This window comes from Salmo salar, chromosome 10, assembly GCF_965601325.2.
Source record: "Salmo salar chromosome 10, fSalSal1, whole genome shotgun sequence".
NCBI lineage: Eukaryota > Metazoa > Chordata > Actinopteri > Salmoniformes > Salmonidae > Salmo > Salmo salar.
The window spans coordinates 117,581,690-117,602,323 of NC_138300.1; the positions used below are offsets into that span (position 1 = coordinate 117,581,690).

The following is a 20,634-nucleotide window of genomic DNA, read 5'->3' on the forward strand; positions in this document are numbered from 1 at the left end:
AGCTGTGGATGCTGGTGCGTATATATGGTTGAATCATCAGCATACATGGACCCACATGCTTTGTTTAATGCCAGTGGCAGGTCATTGGTGAAAATAGTAGAGGGCCTAGAGAGCTGCCCTGTGGTACACCACACTTTAAATGTTTGACATTAGAGAAGCTTCCGTTAAAGAAAACCCTCTGAGTTCTCTTAGAAAGATAGCTCTGGATCCACGATATGGACGAGGTTGAAAAGCCATAACATATCAGTTTTCTCAACAACAGGTTATGGTTAATAATATCAAAGGCTGAAATCTAACAGTACAGCTCCCACAATCTTCTTATTATCAATTTCTTTCAACCAATAATAAGACATTTGTGTCAGTGCAGTACATGTTGAGTGCCCTTCTCTATAAGCATGCTGGAAGTCTGTTGTTAATTTGTTTGCAGGGAAATAGCATTTTATGTGGTCAAACCCCATTTTTATTAACAGTTTGCTAAGAGCTGGCAGCAAGCTTATAGTTCTGCTGTTAGAAGCAGTAAAGGCCACTTTACCACTCTTAGGTAGCGGAATGACTTTGGCTTTTCTCCAGGCCTGAGGACAAAGACTTTCCTCTAGGCTCAGACTAAATATATGATAGGAGTGGCTATAGAGTCAGCTACCATCCTCAGTAGCTTTTCGTCTGAGTTGTCAATGCCAGGACACTTGTCATTATTGATCAATAACAATACTTTTTCCAACCCTCCCACATTTACATTTACGTCATTTAGCAGACGCTCTTATCCAGAGCGACTTACAAATTGGTGCATTCACCTTATGATATCCGCATAAAATTCTATAAAATTCTTATTTCCAATGCTTTTCTTTCATTATTCGTTTTTTTTATGCATGAGTACGATGGCTCACTGTTCGTTGTTGGCATTTACTACCTAAGTTTTGTCCACTTTACCAATGAATTAATCATTAAAATAATTGCCGACATAAAATGGTTTTGTGATGCATAAGCCATCTGATTCGATGACAGATGGAGTTGAATTCTGCCCATAATTTCATTTAAAGTACTCAACTTTTTTCCCATCATTCTTTATATCATTGATCTTGGCTTCAAAATAAAGTTTATTCTTTGTGTTGAGTTTAATCACATCATTTCTACATTTGCAGTAAGTCAGCCAGTCAGATGTGCAGCCAGACTTATTAGCCACTCCTTTTGCCCCACTTCTTTCAACCATACAGTTGTTCAATTCCTCATCAATCCTCAGAACCTTGACAGTTCTAACAGTCAGTTTCTTAACAGGTACATGTTTATCAATAATTGGAAGAAGCAATTTCATATATTAATCCATAGTATATGGCCTAAGGGATAATGGAGTATGTTGAGGATAGTGCCTAAGGCTGAATGGGGTGGAGTTAGGGCCTAAGGCTGAATGGGTTGGAGTTAGGGCCTAAGGCTGAATGGGGTGTGGTTATGGCCTAAGGCTGAATGGGGTGTGGTTAGGGTCTAAGGCTGAATGGGGTGTGGTTAGGGTCTAAGGCTGAATGGGGTGTGGTTAGGGTCTAAGGCTGAATGGGGTGTGGTTAGGGCCTAAGGGTGGGGTGGAGTTAGAGCAAGGCTTTCCAACCCTGTTCCTGGAGAGTTACCATCCTGTAGGTTTTTGCTCTAACCCTAATCAAGCGCACCTGATTCTTATAATTACCTGGTTGATAAGCTGAATCAGCTTAGTTACAGCTGGGGTTGAAGCCAAGACCTACAAGAGGGTAGCTCTACAGGAAAAGGGTTGGAAATCCCTTGGTTAGGGCCATATCGGAAGTGGAATTACTACACTATCGCTGACAAAGCTGATTGTGACCTGACCTCCACAATCACCCAACCTCAACCCAACTGAGATAGTTTGGGATGAGTTGGACCGGAGAGTGAAGGAAAAGCAGCTAGCAAGTGCTCAGCATATGTGGGAACTCCTTCAAGACTGTGGGAAAAGCATTCCTAATGAAGCTGGTTGAGAGAATGCCAAGAGTGTGCAAAGCTGTCATCAAGGCAAAGGGTTGCTACTTTGAAGAATCCAAATCTAAAATATATTTTGATTTGTTTAACACATTTTTGGTTACTACATGATTCTATATGTGTTATTTCATAGTTTTGATGTCTTCACTATTATTCCACAATGTAGAAACTAGTAAAAATAAAGAAAAACCCTTGAATGAGTAAGTGTGTCCAAACTTTTGAGAGGTACTGTTCATTGTTGGATGTACAATGTACATTGTCATGGAGAAAACGTATTTAATTTCATTTCTAAATTCCATCCTGTGTCCAAACTTTTGACTGGTACTGTATATACACTGAACAAAAAATATAAATTCAACATGCAACAATTTAAAATATTTTACTGAGTTACCGTTCATGTAAGGAAATCAGTCAGTTTAAATAAATTCATTAGGCCCTAATCTATGGATTTCACATGACTGGGAATACAGATATGCATCTGTTAGTCACAGATACCTTTAAAAAAGCATAGGGGCATGGATCAGAAAACCAGTCAGTATCTGGTGTGACCACCATTTGCCTTATACAGCGCAGTCCAACTGACGAATCTGGGTTGGGCGGATGCCAGGAGAACGCTACCTGCTCGAATGCATAGTGCCAACTGTAAAGTCTGGGGGAGGAGGAATAATGGCCTGGGGCTGTTTTTCATGGTTCGGGCTAGGTCCCTTAGTTCCAGTGGAGGGAAATATTAATATTACAGCACAATGACATTCTAGATGATTCTGCACTTCCAACTTTGTGGCAACAGGTTGGGAAGGCCCTTTCCTGTTTCAGTATGAAAATGCCACCGTGCACAAAGCGAGGTCCATACAGAAATGGTATGTCGAGATCGGTGTAGAAGAACTTGACTGGCCTGCACAGAGCCCTGACCTCAACCCCATCAAACACCTTTGGGATGAATTGGAACGCCGACTGCGAACCAGACCTAATCGCCCAACATCACGGCCCGACCTCACTAATCCCCTTGTGGCTGAATCCAAGCAAGTCCCCGCAGCAATGTTCCAACATCTAGTGGAAAACCTTCCCAGAAGAGTGGAGGCTGTTATAGCAGCAAAAGGGGGACCAACTCCATATTAATGCCAATGATTTTGGAATGAGATGTTTGACTAGCAGGTTTCCACATGGTTTTGGTCATGTAGTGTACTTTGTATCCCTCATTTGCTCAAGTGTTTCCTTTACTTTGGCAGTTAGGAAGTGCTTTGCCAACATTGTCGAATGCGGGAAACAAATCAAGCCAGGACAGTTTTTCTCTGTGTCTATGAAATTCTATACTCCTCACTGTAAAATATTTTGTCAATGAATAAATACTTCTGTGGTTTTAGAGATGTCATCATAAATGCTGTCCATAATCAAATGTAGTTTGAGAAACTTTTGGGATTATATACGTAGGAATAGCATGGGCTTCCTGTCTAAAGGGGATATGGGGTGAGAGTCTTTATGGGAATAGCATGAGCTTCCGCGGGGGGGTGGGTCGGTAGCAGAGCCCGCGGGGATATGGGGTGAGAGTCTTTATGGGAATAGCATGAGCTTCCTGTCTAAAGGGGATATGGGGTGAGAGTCTTTATGGGAATAGCATGAGCTTCCTGTCTAAAGGGGATATGGGGTGAGAGTCTTTATGGGAATAGCATGAGCTTCCTGTCTAAAGGGGATATGGGGTGAGAGTCTTTATGGGAATAGCATGGGCTTCCTGTCTAAAGGGGATATGGGGTGAGAGTCTTTATGGGAATAGCATGGGCTTCCTGTCTAAAGGGGATATGGGGTGAGAGTCTTTATGGGAATCGATCAGGAATATCAAGTGAGCCAGAAGCCTGAGTCAGGGAAAACGACAGGTCCTTGTGTGTGTGTGTGTGTGTGTGTGTGTGTGTGTGTGTGTGTGTGTGTGTGTGTGTGTGTTAATTTGTTTGTTTGCCCATGCTTGTTTGTGCACTCATTTGTTTTTGTGTGGTTATTAGCACTCACTCGGATAAAAACCAATATGACCAGCAATACCATTCAAATATACTGTACCAATACAAATATACTATCCTATTCAAATATGCAGTACCAATACAAATATACTATCCTATTCAAATATGCAGTACCATTCAAATATGCAGTACCATTCAAAAATGAGATGGACACTAGGGGACGGATTACTGTTGTACCACTGACCTGACCCACAGTCCCTCAATTGCTGTAGCAGACAGACGGAGAGGGATTACCAAGACAGTGGCTTCCACCACAGTTTCAATTAAATATTGAAACTCATTCCTCGCGGACTCGCACGGTAGAGATAGCTAGGGATGTGGTGGGGTGGTTCTTTGTACAGTAGGCTGCGTCATTACAGCTCCATGCTTGGACACAGCGCAAGCTTGGGTCTACACACTGTTTGAGTATGCAACTCACGCCCACGGAAACACAACACCCACTCCCTTCGTGTTTGTATAACTCAGACAATGCCCTGTTTTTAGCAGTCACGTGGTGTGAGACAGCTGTTTTGTGTGTATGTGTGTGACAGGCCTGGCTGATAGCAGTGTCTGTATTCTGTACTACAGTACAGCAGAGCTCTGGTGGAATGGAGAGAGAGAGAGAGAGAGAGAGAGAGAGAGAGAGAGAGAGAGAGGGCCAGGGAGAGAGGGGGCCAGGAGCAGAGAGGTGGCCAGGGCCGGGGAGAGGGCCAGGAGCAGAGAGAGAGGGCCAGGGAGAGATGGGAGCAGGAGCAGAGAGAGAGGGCCAGGAGCAGAGAGAGAAGGCCAGGGCCGGGGAGAGGGCCAGGAGCAGAGAGAGAGGGCCAGGGCCGGGGAGAGGGCCAGGAGCAAAGAGAGAGGGCCAGGGAGAGAGGGGGCCAGGAACAGAGAGAGGGCCAGGGCCGGGGAGAGGGCCAGGAGCAGAGAGAGAGGGCCAGGAGCAGAGAGAGAGGGCCAGGGCCAGGGAGAGGGCCAGGAGCAGAGAGAGAGGGCCAGGGAGAGAGGGGGGCAGGAGCAGAGAGAGAGGGCCAGGGCCGGGGAGAGGGCCAGGAGCAGAGAGAGAGGGCCAGGGAGAGAGGGGGGCAGGAGCAGAGAGAGAGGGCCAGGGCCGGGGAGAGGGCCAGGAGCAAAGAGAGAGGGCCAGGGAGAGAGGGGGCCAGGAGCAGAGAGAGGGCCAGGGCCGGGGAGAGGGCCAGGAGCAGAGAGAGAGGGCCAGGAGCAGAGAGAGAGGGCCAGGGCCGGGGAGAGGGCCAGGAGCAGAGAGAGAGGGCCAGGGAGAGAGGGGGCCAGGAGCAGAGAGAGAGGGCCAGGGCCGGGGAGAGGGCCAGGAGCAGAGAGAGAGGGCCAGGAGCAGAGAGAGAGAGGGCCAGGAGCAGAGAGAGAGAGGGCCAGGAGCAGAGAGAGGGGGCCAGGAGCAGAGAGAGAGGGCCAGGGCCAGGGAGAGGGCCAGGAGCAGAGAGAGAAGGCCAGGGCCGGGGAGAGGGCCAGGAGCAGAGAGAGAGGGCCAGGGCCGGGGAGAGGGCCAGGAGCAGAGAGAGAGGGCCAGGGCCAGGGAGAGGGCCAGGAGCAGAGAGAGAAGGCCAGGGCCGGGGAGAGGGCCAGGAGCAGAGAGAGAGGGCCAGGGCCGGGGAGAGGGCCAGGAGCAAAGAGAGAGGGCCAGGGAGAGAGGGGGCCAGGAGCAGAGAGAGGGCCAGGGCCGGGGAGAGGGCCAGGAGCAGAGAGAGAGGGCCAGGAGCAGAGAGAGAGGGCCAGGGCCGGGGAGAGGGCCAGGAGCAGAGAGAGAGGGCCAGGGAGAGAGGGGGCCAGGAACAGAGAGAGGGCCAGGGCCGGGGAGAGGGCCAGGAGCAGAGAGAGAGGGCCAGGAGCAGAGAGAGAGAGGGCCAGGAGCAGAGAGAGAGAGGGCCAGGAGCAGAGAGAGGGGGCCAGGAGCAGAGAGGGCCAGGAGCAAAGAGAGAGGGCCAGGAGCAGAGAGAGAGGGCCAGGAGCAGAGAGAGAGGGCCAGGAGCAGAGAGAGGGCCAGGAGCAGAGAGAGAGGGCCAGGAGCAAAGAGAGAGGGCCAGGGCCGGGGAGAGGGCCAGGAGCAAAGACAGAGGGCCAGGGAGAGAGGGGGCCAGGAGCAGAGAGAGGGCCAGGGCCAGGGCCGGGGAGAGGGCCAGGAGCAGAGAGAGGGCCAGGAGCAGAGAGAGAGGGCCAGGGCCAGGGAGAGGGCCAGGAGAAAAGAGAGAGGGCCAGGGAGAGAGGGGGCCAGGAGCAGAGAGAGGGCCAGGGCCGGGGAGAGGGGCAGGAGCAGAGAGAGAGGGCCAGGAGCAGAGAGAGAGGGCCAGGGCCGGGGAGAGGGCCAGGAGCAGAGAGAGAGGGCCAGGGAGAGAGGGGGCCAGGAGCAGAGAGGGGGCCAGGGCCAGGGAGAGGGCCAGGAGCAGAGAGCGAGGGCCAGGAGCAGAGAGAGAGGGGGCCAGGAGCACAGAGAGGGGGCCAGGAGCAGAGAGGGCCAGGAGCAAAGAGAGAGGACCAGAGGAAAGGTCATGTAATACTATGTAATTGATTAGGTAATATCATGGCCTTATTGAATCTTCTAACTGTATTATTATAATTCTTATTTAACCTTCTAACAGTATTTAACCTGTAGTGTTTTAATTCTTATTTAATAACCTTCTTACAGTATCTAACTTGTAGTGTTTTAATTCTCTCCTTATCTTTTTTACAGGATTGGCTGGAGGGCAGAGAAGAAACGAGAAGACACAGATATGACGTTCTGTAGCCAGGTACTGAAGCCAGGTTCTGTAGCCAGGTACTGTAGTCAGGTACTGTAGCCAGGTTCTGTAGTCAGGTACTGTAGTCAGGTACTGTAGCCAGGTACTGTAGTCAGGTACTGTAGCCAGGTACTGTAGCCAGGTACTGTAGTCAGGTACTGTAGCCAGGTTCTGTAGCCAGGTACTGTAGCCAGGTTCTGTAGCCAGGTACTGAAGCCAGGTTCTGTAGCCAGGTACTGTAGCCAGGTACTGAAGCCAGGTTCTGTAGCCAGGTACTGAAGCCAGGTTCTGTAGCCAGGTACTGAAGCCAGGTTCTGTAGCCAGGTACTGTAGCCAGGTACTGTAGCCAGGTACTGAAGGCGGGTTCTGTAGCCAGGTTCTGTAGCCAGGTTCTGTAGCCAGGTACTGTAGTCAGGTTCTGTTGCCAGGTTCTGTAGCCAGGTACTGTAGCCAGGTACTGAAGGCAGGTTCTGTTGCCAGGTTCTGTTGCCAGGTTCTGTAGCCAGGTACTGAATGCAGTACTTGAATGCAGGGTACATCGTTTTCAATCCAAATTATTTAATGCAGGTGTTAATCAATATTGAACTACTAAGATGTTTGTAACATCGATCAAGAATGTGGACCACTTACCGTGTCCTTGGGAAAGTCACCATTGGGGTTCGATAGAAACTTAAACTCTTAATGGCTCACAAGTACACAAACATTCAGCAGCTATAGACTTGACTAGACACCCAAATGACCTTGTTTTCCAAGTAACTAATGACAATACACAATCTGATCCTTAACATTTATTGAATTTGATGAACGATGAAATCATACAGTGTGACATAACTTAGAAAAGAAATACCTTTGCATATATCGCAGACCGTGTTTTTCTCTGACGTCTGCCAAGCCCAACATACCATAGTGTAATCCTCAATATACAATGTGAAAAAATGACAAACAAACATTGGTAGTAGGCAAATGGATTACTTATAATACAAATAAAAAGAGCAGGGGTGTTTTGATGAGGTTAAACGTCAACAACATTTCAGGTAGAAATGTAACGAGTAGAGCTGACAGGACTCAGTTCTACATGACAAACATACCTGATCTAGACAAAATATTTTATATATCTATAATATTATCTTTCTATAATGTTTTCTATGTTTCTCTCTGTATTGTTGGTGAAGGGCCCGTCAGGAAGCATTTCACTGTTAGTCTACAGCTGTGGTTTACAAAGCATGTGACAAATAACATTTGATTCGATTGGATTTAGATTTAACAGACCCCGGGAGTTAACAGTCTCTCTTGTCTCTGAGCTGCTCGGTCACATTCCCATAGCGTCCAATAGGTTTTCTATCGGTTGTTATAGATATCTTATTGGATCACATTTCCTATATAGATGCACAATGGTAGCATGCTAAAAGGCACCCTATTGCTTCTTTAGTGCACTACTTTTGACCACCAGGGGCCATAGGACTAGTGCACTACTTTTGACCACCAGGGGCCATAGGACTAGTGCACTACTTTTGACCACCAGGGGCCATAGGACTAGTGCACTACTTTGACCACCAGGGGCCATAGGACTCTAGTGCACTACTATTACTACAGGGGCCATAGGACTCTGGTGAAAAGTAGTGCACTATAGAGGGAATAGGGTGCCATTTCGGACACAAATAATGTCTGACGGACGGACGGTAAGAGAAACATGTATCAATCACATCTACCAATCACATCACTGCCTGTCATCGAACAGGAACTAGTCACCTCTCATCACCATTCTACATGCTGATTAGACCAGGTTGAAATATCAAAACGAATTCTGAACCAACTACATTAATTTGGGGACATGTCGAAAAGCATTAAACATATATGGCAATTTAGCTAGCTTGCTGTTGCTAGCTAATTTGTCCTGGGATATAAACATTTGGTTGTTATTTTACCTGAAATGCACAAGGTCCTCTACTCCGACAATTAATCCACAGATAAAAGGGTAAACCGAGTTTGTTTCTACTAATCTCTCCTCTTTCAGGCTTCTTATTCTTCTTTGGACTTTATATTGCGGTTAGCGACCAACTTTAAGGTGCATTACCACCACCAACTGGACTGGAGTGTGGACCTCAGTTCATCTTTCAATCACCCACATGGGTATATGCTACTAAAAACCAATGAGTAGATGGGAGAGGCGGGACTTGCAGCGCGTCAAGAATCACAAATAGAACCAAGTTCTATTTTAGCGCCTGGCTACGCAGATGCTCATTGACGCACGTGTGCCATGTGGGTGCAATGATTGAATAACATGTATGTGTACATTTATTTTGCAACGCTCGCACACGCTCACGCAGCATGTTAGTAAAGACAGGTTTGAACGTATAGCCTGGTCACAGATTTGTTTGTGCTGTATAGCCAACTCCTATGATTGTTGTCATTGGTAATTGCCGTGTTTGGCCTGACAATGAGCATATAGTTGGCAAGACAGCGCAAACAGATCTGAGGCCAGGCTAGTTTGAACATGGAGTGATGTTAATACTTACATCAGAACTGATCAGATTCAGTACATAGTGTTGCCATACTGCAGCAAGCACCAATCAGAACGTACGTCTGGTCTGAGATGAAAACATTTCTTTAAGCAAACAAGAATGTTTCTCAATAAAAATTTCAAAAATACATTCAAAATAAAGGTAAGTATTTGATATAGAAGCCTTTGGTTTAGATGAAAGCAAGGGTTTTCTTTAAACGATGCAACCGTTATTATAATTGATCCACAGTTTGGAAAGGTTATAAGCTCATGCAGTCTTCTGTTGACCATGCAGTTTTTGGTTGCCATAGAGATATGTATTCATTATCTATACATTATCAGTTGGTTTTCAGTGATGGAAGTTTGGAAACTCTCTTAAATGGTGTGGTTTGTTTGGATGGGTTTTCCAGTGATTCTTTAAATTAAATAAAAAGACTATCCATACATCTTGATGCTAACACAGTTGTTTGTAGTCCGGTACAGTAAATTGACAGTACAGTGAATTGACAGTACAGTGAATTGACAGTACAGTAAATTGACAGTACAGTGAATTGACAGTACAGTGAATTGACAGTACAGTGAATTGACAGTACAGTAAATTGGCAGTACAGTGAATTGACAGTACAGTAAATTGACAGTACAGTGAATTGACAGTACAGTGAATTGACAGTACAGTGAATTGACAGTACAGTAAATTGGCAGTACAGTGAATTGACAGTACAGTGAATTGAGAGTACAGTGAATTGTCAGTACAGTGAATTGTCAGTACAGTAAATTGTCAGTATACTGAATTGACAGTATAGTAAATTGTCAGTACAGTAAATTGTCAGTACAGTGAATTGTCAGTACAGTAAATTGTCAGTATACTGAATTGTCAGTACAGTAAATTGTCAGTACAGTAAATTGACAGTACAGTACATTGTCAGTACAGTAAATTGATAACAATAGTACTTCAGTTTAATCATCATGGCTTGGCAAAGGAACATATTATTATTGTCTTTGATATTTCATATTCTGTCATGTTCTTCCTAAATACAACCCACTGGGCACCCACTGGTTGAATCATCGTTGTTTCCACGTAATTTCAATGAAATTACTTTGAACCAATGTGGAATAGACCTTGAATTGACGTCTGTGCCCAGTGGGAATCCACCGTAGTATGGTGACAAAGAAAACAAAAAATAAGATACACAATAAAAACATAGATATCATTGGTTTTGACATGTTGCTCTAAAAAGTTGCTTGTAATACTCTATTTAACAGTGTTTCTTTCTTCTTATAGTTTACTTTTACTTTAGTTTCTCTGAATGGTATTTTTAAAAGACCTTCTCACTCGTTTTTCTTTTGAATAATATACATTATACAAACAAACCTATATAGGCACCATCTCAGACTCTCGTTCACACTAAATTCCCAGTAAACACACAGCCCTTCCGTCCTGTGGGAGAGTGCTACTGACTACTTTGCTCCATTTGTCAACATAGCTTCCTGGAAAACTACTCCAGGTTAACCTATGAGGTTGATGGGGATAGGATGGCCACTGTACAATACCTATATTTAGCCATTTCATAGCTTTTCTCCGCTTAGTGTTAGGACAGGGTCGTGTTCATTAGGCACCAAATAGAATAAACCACTCTAAACCGGAGTGAAATGGGGAGTTGGCCAAGTTGGCCTACATCTTGTAGGCCAACTTGTCAGATAAGAAAAACTATTTTTCATTTTCTGTACCAACATTTTTTTTTTTACTTTGGGGATTTACTCTCTGTCCAATAAGAAACTCAAAATGTTCCTGTTGCAAAATGTTTTACAACTGTTTTCCCTAATGAACATGACCCAGATGTTAACTTTGATCTTTAACCTTTGACCCCACTGACCTTAATGAAATCAAAGAATACAACAAACAACATATACAGACAGCCATGTTGTAAATATCTGTAAAGACATCGAGACCATCTGTCTTCTCCATATCTTTTTAAAATAGATTAATGAATCTCTTATTTTACAAAAGTTTCTAAGAAACAGGTACCTGTAATTCTATTGCTATAAGAATGCATTGTTTTTTAGTATTTTGTATAGAATAGTTAAATGCATAGCACCATGCATAGATTGCCCTCACGGCAAGAGCAATGGATGTACTGGTATCGTGACGTGAGGGGTTTCGCATGGGTTCCCTCAAACTTGGATGTCACTAGCTACCACAGCCACAAATTCAAAGGTTTAGCCATACTTATGACTTTGTGGCTGGGGTAACTAGTGACGGCCCTCAACCTCACTGTGAACTGTTGCATCATGGGTATTTGGTGGAACAGGACATATTTTGTCCAACCACTCTTCTGGGCCATAAGGGAAACCACATGTGGTAAAACATATAATTTACCTGATGGTCAGCTAGCTACTGTACATGGCAGAGATACCTTGTATGTATAAACCCACCTCACCCACTCCAGTACCCCTGCACATTGACTAAGGTACTGACCTGTATATACAACCACTCCAGTACCCCTGCACATTGAATAAGGTACTGGCAGTGGCCTGTATATACAACCACTCCAGTACCCCTGCACATTGACTAAGGTACTGGCAGTGGCCTGTATATACAACCACTCCAGTACCCCTGCACATTAACTAAGGTACTGGCAGTGGCCTGTATATACAACCACTCCAGTACCCCTGGACATTGACTAAGGTACTGGCAGTGGCCTGTATATACAACCACTCCAGTACCCCTGGACATTGACTAAGGTACTGGCAGTGGCCTGTATATACAACCACTCCAGTACCCCTGCACATTAACTAAGGTACTGGCAGTGGCCTGTATATACAACCACTCCAGTACCCCTGGACATTGACTAAGGTACTGGCAGTGGCCTGTATATACAACCACTCCAGTACCCCTGGACATTGACTAAGGTACTGGCAGTGGCCTGTATATACAACCACTCCAGTACCCCTGCACATTGAACTAAGGTACTGGCAGTGGCCTGTATATACAACCACTCCAGTACCCCTGGACATTGACTAAGGTACTGGCAGTGGCCTGTATATACAACCACTCCAGTACCCCTGGACATTGACTAAGGTACTGGCAGTGGCCTGTATATACAACCACTCCAGTACCCCTGGACATTGACTAAGGTACTGGCAGTGGCCTGTATATACAACCACTCCAGTACCCCTGGACATTGACTAAGGTACTGGCAGTGGCCTGTATATACAACCACTCCAGTACCCCTGGACATTGACTAAGGTACTGGCAGTGGCCTGTATATACAACCACTCCAGTACCCCTGGACATTGACTAAGGTACTGGCAGTGGCCTGTATATACTTGCATTCTCTTGTTTCTTTAACTCACATCGTAGTTCTTGTGTGGTTTTTATTTAAATGTTTCTTTCTATTAGTATCGACCGTATCTATTATTATTATCACTGTGTTATTGGGAAATAGCTCTCAAGGTGAGAATTTTACTATACTGTTTTACAGCTGTTGTATCTTGTCAAAGTGGCGGATAAACGTTGACACTTAAAACTTGAGATAGGAGAGCGACTTTGTATTGGTTGTATTTGGGAGATTCCGTGTCTGTTCTTAAGACTTGATGACATTCTCTTGGTCAGAAACCCTGAAAATCCCTGACACAGAAGTAACACTTATTTTATTTATTTTTTTGACTCAAATGTCAACTTCACTGACATATTGAAGTGATATGTCAACTGAAGTGACATCTAGGAAGGCTCTCTGATAGACAGACACATTCTAAGTATGCAGCAAATCAATAATGACAGCAAATCAAAATAAGCATAGCAAATAACGAGCGACTAGATTCACAGAATCAAACAAGGCCTCTTCGCCAAACAATGTGTACATTAGCCTGCTTTGCCAGCTTGCTGTTAGTCCACTAAGACCCTTTTCACACTGTCGTGGAGACCCAAAAGGAAATATGGTACAGTCCTTTTCATCCAAGTAACATACAGTCATAAGGGTAATTGAATCTTTAGCTATGTTGATGTGTGGGCGTCATTACATCTGTTGTGTGTAATCCCTTGACTTCAGTGTCACAAACATTTCTAGGAGTGATACCAGTGGCATGCCTTGATTCTAAATCTTCTTGTCATTTCATATTGATTTTGATTATAACAGCCAAAATGTTGCTTAAACAACATAACAGCATTCACAAAGCATCCGTAAGCTTTGCTGAAAGCTGGAAGACACAATGATGAAATGCTTTCCATGCTTTCCACCTGGCTACCCCTACCCCAGTCAACTGCCCGGCAACCTCCACAGCAACCCGCCAATGCCCCCACCATTTCTCCTTCACCCAAATCCAGAAAGCTGATGTTCTGAAAGAGCTGCAAAATCTGGACCCATACAAATCAGCCGGGCTAGACAATCTGGACCCTCTCTTTCTAAAATTATCTGCCGAAATTGTTGCAACCCCTATTACTAGCCTGTTCAACCTCTCTTTCGTATCGTCTGAGATTCCCAAAGATTGTAAAGCTGCCGTGGTCATCCCCCTCTTCAAAGGGGGTGACACTCTAGACCCAAACTGCTACAGACCTATATCTATCCTACCCTGTCTTTCTAAGGTCTTCAAAAGCCAAGTTAATAAACAGATTACCGACCATTTCGAATCCCACCGTATCTTCTCTGTTATGCAATCTGGTTTCAGAGCTGATCATGGGTGCACCTCAGCCACGCTCAAGGTCCTAAACGACATCATAACCGCCATTGACTCTGTCAATCACCACATTCTTATTGGCAGACTCGACAGCCTTGGTTTCTCAAATGATTGCCTCGCCTGGTTTACCAACTACTTCTCTGATAGAGTTCAGTGTGTCAAATTGGAGGGCCTGTTGTCCGGACCTCTGGCAGTCTCTATGGGTGTGCCACAGGGTTCAATTCTCGAGCCGACTCTCTTCTCTGTATACATCAATGATGTTGCTCTTGCTGCTGGTGATTCTCTGATCCACCTCTTCGCAGACGACACCATTCTGTATACTTCTGGCCCCTCTTTGGACACTGTGTTAACTAACCTCCTACAACTCTCCTTCCGTTGCTAAATATGTGTACGTGACCAATACAATTTGATTTGATTTGATTTGAAACCAAACCACTTGTATTAACATGTTTTTCGAGAATCAGCCAGTCTATATCATTTGCTCTGGTCTACTCTGCTACTACAGATGTAGGGTCTTAATTTGAGCTAGTTTTCTACAGCAGGAAAATAATTTTGCAGCAACAGGAAATGTGGATTATAATTAATGGACATTTTTTTGTAAGGGTTGATACATTTTCCATTAGGGCAAATCAAATCTGACATTTTTAAAGCAGAAATTACAAACTTTAAAAGCCTTTTAAAACCTTGAATACACAACAAGTTTGCATTTCCTGCCACGCAGGAAAAGTATCATCAACAAAAGAGTGATCAAATTAAGATCCTACATCTGTATAGAAATGTTTGTTTGTTTTCTTTTTGGATTATGCATAGCTTGGAAGGAAAAGGGATAGGGTTAAGGGTGCTAGAGTATATTTTAAGTGCTTCTAACAATTCAGCATCTGGGCCTGTATTCACAAAGTGTCTCAGAGTAGGAGTGCAGCTCTAGGATCAGATTAGCCTTTTAGATCAGAATGAATAAGATTACATGGAAAATGGGGGACCTGATCCTAGATCTGCGCTCCTACTCTGAGGCACTTTGTAAGTGCTGGCCCTAGATGACCACAGCCTAGTCCACTAAAAGGCAATTTTTCATGTTGTGGAAGAAGTAAGCTCTGCTCTGCATCGATATAGCCTGCTTGCAGCTCTGCCTGGCTAGGAGTCTGGCTTCAGTTCTGCAGTGAGTTCTGCAGTAACCTCACTGAGGTGGACACGCAAGACTTATGGCACATAAATCAATAGCAACAATGCAATGCAAAGCAAATGCAAAGCAATGGATATTCCCTTTGGATTTGAAGTGGTGCATGGGTGAAGAAAGATAAAGCACAGGAGGGTGGTTGGTTCCAGGAAGAGCATAAGTGCATCATGAGGACAACAACTTGAGTTGTTCTAGAATCTTGTTCTAGAATCTTGGGTAAACTCAATCATGGGTCATGTTGGTAATGGACTTCCATGGTTGTTTTCACTGAACATTCTCTCACTGTATTAATAACCATCATCACCATCCACATCAATAACAGCATTAATAACAGCATTAATAACAGCATAATGCGGAAACAAGATCTTCTGCACCTGATCTGTTCAACATGTATTTATGTTGTAGGCTATATACACAGAGGCACTTTCACTGAGCCTGTTGCATGGTGAGAAGGGTAAAGGCACTAGCAACTAAAGTGCAAAATAATGATTTGCAATATTTATTAAACAAACGCTAATTTCATTAAAATTAGAGCTATTTCGATTGTTTTGTTTGTGAAAATAAACAAACGTCCCTAAATTTAGTGGTGAAATGGAAGACATGACTCATAATATGTTTACTTTTTCTTTGTTCAAAGAAGGTCCATGCACTGCACTATTGAAGTAATACTGTAATACTTGGTGCGTATTTATGAGAATATGCATTTTTGATAATAGGTATTTATTTTGCTTCTTTGATCGAGAACGTTTTAATTCTGAACCCCCGAGTTGGTTTTGGATATACTGTATTTTGTCACATTTCAGAAACGTTTCAGGATTTTTTTTTTAATTGCCCACGTTTCGTTTCCATGACAGTATTAGACACTATTCAGTGTCTGTAACTGCAACAAGCTGAATACTGACGTCATGCATTAGATATACTAGGATACACAGTATCTCGTCGATAGGCCGTAATGCAGGTTGCTTTTTCTCATGCTATGATCTTAGTTTAGTTACTGTTTCCCTTACGATTTTTAACATTCACTCCCTAGATTCTTCTAAACGATTAGCATTTTGAAATGAAAAACGATTTGAAACCAGTACTGCACTCTCAGTGAAACAAAAGCATAAAGGGGTGGAAGAATCGAATGAAGGCATAAGGGGGATGCAAATATCCAAAATATTTTTTTTTCTCCATTATTATGAGGTTATGTCTCATCACGCATGCCAATATCAACATGTATGGGGAGTTTCTAAACATGCTCATGTGAAGCTCTTTTGTTATATAATTCTGCTGTCTTGCATTTAAAGGGATAAAATCCCATTGAATCACTTAGTGATATCATAATTACAGCATCTTACTGCTGGAAAATAGCAGCATTGCGGATGTCCGTATCCTAGATCCTCCTCGTCATCATCCAAACCAGGAGATCAGTGATCAGTCTTTTCCCTGGTCGCTTTGCTGGATAGTAAATCCTTTGATGACAGAGGGGTAGAGGAGTAGCCTCTGACTTCAGGCGAGGCGTCGCTCGATCCGACCACTGTCTGACTGCTACAGATGCTGACTTGCGTCTCTCTCTGTCTCTCTGCAGGCAGCAGAGCGTATTTCTGATGCATTTTCTCCTGGATGCATTGTGCAACTTGCTGAAATGTTATCTGTAATCCATGCATAACATTTTAATTACGACGCCTGGCTTCGTCTGATAAAGACAGATATGTCCTCATGAGTGCTGTTGGTTAGTGTTCCTCCAAGGACGCCCGCATTTGCTTGTGCGTGTTAAATAGAAGTTGTTTCTTTTTTCTTTTTCAATACTTATTTAAAGGATCATTTTAGAATAATTAATTTACTCTATCTATATGTTATATTCTCTAGTAACAGCTTAATTTTCTTTTTTTCCCTGTAATAATTACTTTCAAATTGCTGAGCATGTTTGTTGTTGTAATGCTAGAACGCTTATAGGAGGCGAATGAAGCTTTCAGCCCTGATGGTCTAGTGCAGTTAACGGCAGTTAACGGCAGTTGATGTGACGGCATCATTAAAGTCCCATGGCGTCTAATTCTACACATCTGTAAGCAGCTTGCTTTTATTTACACAGTTTTGGTTGGCTATAGTGCAATTGCCAGTTCTGAGGTTTGCCTCTCTAAAGTTGTCGATGCTATTATTTATATCTCCATCAATCTCCATGTATTCTGATTTGCTGACAGTGGACGAGCTACGGCGACTAGAATTGCTTTCACTAATGTTTGGTTCACTAACGTTTAAGAGTTGGGCCTGCTCCTCTCCCTCGGTCTCCCTGTGGTAGAAGTAGTTGAAGTTGGACACAATGACAGGCACTGGGAGCGCAATCGTCAACACACCAGCTATGGCGCAAAGGGAACCCACTATCTTACCCCCTATAGTGACAGGCACCATGTCCCCATAGCCCACAGTTGTCATAGATACCACGGCCCACCAGAAGGCTTCTGGGATGCTGCCGAAGAACGACCCTTTCTCCTCGGCCTCTGCGAAATACACCGCGCTGGAGAACAGGATGACTCCGATGAAGAGGAAGAAGATCAGCAATCCGAGCTCGCGCATACTGGCCTTGAGGGTTTGTCCCAGGATCTGCAATCCTTTGGAGTGTCGCGACAGCTTGAAGATTCTAAACACTCTGACCAGACGGATCACCCTGAGGATGGCCAGAGATGTCGCCTGCTCCCCCATGCCCTCGTCTTGGTCTTCGGGGTCCTCAGCCAGCTCCGTGCCCAGTGTGATGAAGTAAGGAATGATGGCCACTATATCAATGATGTTCATCATGTTTTTGGAGAAGACCGCCTTGCTTGGACACGCGAAAAAACGCACTAACAACTCAAACGAGAACCAGATAATGCAAAGAGTTTCAATAATGAAGAAGGGATCGGTTAGGATGTTTGGTTTGTAGTAAAAAGTATGGTTCCCTACAGTCTTAAACCGACCCCTAGGGTCTTCTTTCAAGTCAGGTAAAGTCTCTAAACAAAAGATGACTATAGAAATCAGAATGACCATAACAGATACTATAGCAATCCCTCTGGCCGGACCCGAGCTCTCTGGGTGCTCAAAAAGCAGCCAGATCTGACGCTGGAATTCCTTCTCAGGTAAAGGACGTTCTTCCTCCCTGACGAAGCCCTCATCCTCACGGAATTTCTCCATGGCATCCACTCCCAACTCATAAAACTTGATCTCTTCCGAGAACATATCCAACGGGACGTTGACGGGCCTTCTCAGCCTACCGCCAGACTGGTAATAGTAGAGGATGGCATCGAAACTGGGACGGTTTCTATCAAAGAAATACTCGTTTCTCAGGTGGTCAAAGTAGCGCATCCTCTTCTTGGGGTTGCCTAGCAATGTCTCGGGGAACTGGGAGAGAGTTTTGAGTTGCGTCTCGAACCGCATCCCCGCTATGTTGATGACCACCCTCTCGCAGCAGTCGTGGTCTTCGTGGTCGGGGGGGTACGAGTCCTGCGGGTGCCCCGGCACTGCCACGGTCTCGTCCATGTTATCTCCTGCCACTACGGTCATCTTGTAGCTCGAATTCGGGAGCTCTGTTGCAGCAGGAGTTGTGGAATTCCGGTTGTCCGGTTAATCTGATTGAACAGGCGGCATTCAGGTTTTGGCAGGGTACAATTTCCTTCTCCACTCTTCTTCTTCTCCCCCTATTTCTTGTGCTAGTCCCCAGATAGGGGGGGGTATAACTTGCTTTGCCTCAGTGCGGCTCCACTGCGGTTCTGGCTGACTCAAGCATTGCTGCTCTCCGCTGCATCTGCTGCTGCTGCTGATGCCTCTGTCACACAGTCAGAGAGAAAAAAAGAGAAAATAACGGATCTAAGGAGCAGTGGAGATATTTGCTGGCTCAGCAATTTCTGCCATTTATTTATTTATTTGGCCTCTAGGCTACATTTCCTGTCTGTTTATTTATCAGCGTTTAAAGGGGCAAACTGTATTGTTTTATTGGTGATAATCTAGACATAAAGTAATCGACTATGCATATTGTAATTGACAGGGTTAAATGTTATATAATTGCACCACTTTATATGCATGTTTTGTCACATAACGCTGTTTGAAACTTGCCTCACGCAAATAATGAAGTGTTAAATACACTAAAAGTAACAGTCTATAAATGGCCTAATAGTAATAGATAACAAGAGCCTTGGAAGTATTCCTCTTGACCCTAACCCTCAAATGACAGACAGACAGAGTGCACCAGTTTCAATGCTTACCTCAGGATGATCGTGAAGGAATCCTGACGGAATGCGTCTTGTCCGCGACTCAGCACAGTCATTCAACGCTAGGACATCCGGAGAGTTGTTGTCATGTGTTAATACATTAACACTTTACGTTGCACCCCACCGCAACACATTGGAGCTTTCCTCTGCAGCGTCAGATCGCCCTGGTAGACTAAAACTCTCACGGCATCACTGTCTGAGCTGTTCGTCTCGGATAATTTAAATGTCTTATTTGTCTACATCTTGATCCTGTCGTCTCTTCTTCATATTCGATGTAAAATCACGCGGGAGTCAGAGGAGAAACGTGAAGATGGAAAAAAACGGAGAAAAAGTAACTATAAGCCGCAACGTCTGTAGCCGCTTTTGCGGTTGGGCACTTCGAACTGAACGGCTTATACCGCAGGAGAAAGTATTATTCTGCCGTTCAGAGGGGAGATACATTAAGGGGCAATAAGCGAACCCTTGCCATTTTCAGACATTACCGCATCAGCAGAAATGTCCTGTTACTAGTAGCCTAGACAAGATGACGGGCATTCTGGGATGTGATTTACCTCGAGCCGGCACACTGTTAAGAGGGAATGGAGACTGGAGGTGCTTAAATAGAGGGAGGAATCGATTATAGAGTGAGGAATCGATTATGTGAAGAGAGAATCAGTTCATAATAATGGTTCAGCATATTGTTGTTAGGTATTTCACATGCAAGGAGAGTGGAGGTGGAGAGAAAGTGGAGTGTGTGTGTGTTTGAGTTTGAGGGTGGTGGGGCGGGGGTGAGCGTAGGAGAGGGAGGGAGGGAGGGAGGGAGGGAGGGAGGGAGGGAGGAGAGCGCGGTTCGACGCAATGCAGACCGGCTATACTAAAGCACGCTGCCACGAGGTCTCTCTACACCACAAAAGCAAGAGCATTGTGTGTGCCAGCATTGGCGTAATATCTGCTCTTCTGAAGGAAGGGTTATGAGCCAGCCAGTACCTTAATCATTATTTCCCAACCAATCAACAATGGTCCCTAATGATAGGCTACTGATAAACTAATATTTTATAACTTAAACTACAGTAATTAATTCATACAGTTTACATGTTTCTCTCTCAACTTCGCAGTTGTTCATACTCTCTTCTCAGCTCAATTCTGTGAGTGGCCACTGACCGGAAAGAGCGGTTGCGGTACAGACCATTTCAGCAGGAGTGCCTGTTTCAGCACCACGGACAGCGGTCTCGAGCAGCGCGTCTCCGAACAGAGCGCGCTCGACCATTATCCTGACCACCTACCTTCCTAGTGCATGGCGCAATGTTATGTTGTTCTTACGGTCAATCTAATCGATAGGACTAATTGAAAATAGGCACGTCACTGTTTTAAGATA

The 20,634-nt window shown here is 44.7% G+C and overlaps 1 protein-coding gene across 1 annotated transcript; it reads right to left on the reverse strand.

Annotated features, from left to right (window-relative positions):
* Positions 1-7,487: 7,487 nt before the first annotated feature.
* Positions 7,488-19,928, reverse strand: LOC106561674 (potassium voltage-gated channel subfamily A member 1-like). Its single transcript, XM_014125857.3, has 2 exons — positions 19,275-19,928; positions 7,488-18,838 (listed from the first exon to the last, which is right to left on the reverse strand). Exon 2 carries the CDS (start codon positions 18,574-18,576, stop codon positions 17,098-17,100), a length of 1,479 nt encoding a protein of 492 aa, XP_013981332.1. The 5' UTR covers positions 18,577-18,838; positions 19,275-19,928; the 3' UTR covers positions 7,488-17,097.
* Between the last annotated feature and the right edge of the window lie 706 nt (positions 19,929-20,634).

Excerpts from the sequence above, each read along its gene's own strand:
- LOC106561674 (XM_014125857.3), bottom strand. The coding sequence starts at position 18,576 with ATGACCGTAGTGGCAGGAGATAACATGGACGAGACCGTGGCAGTGCCG.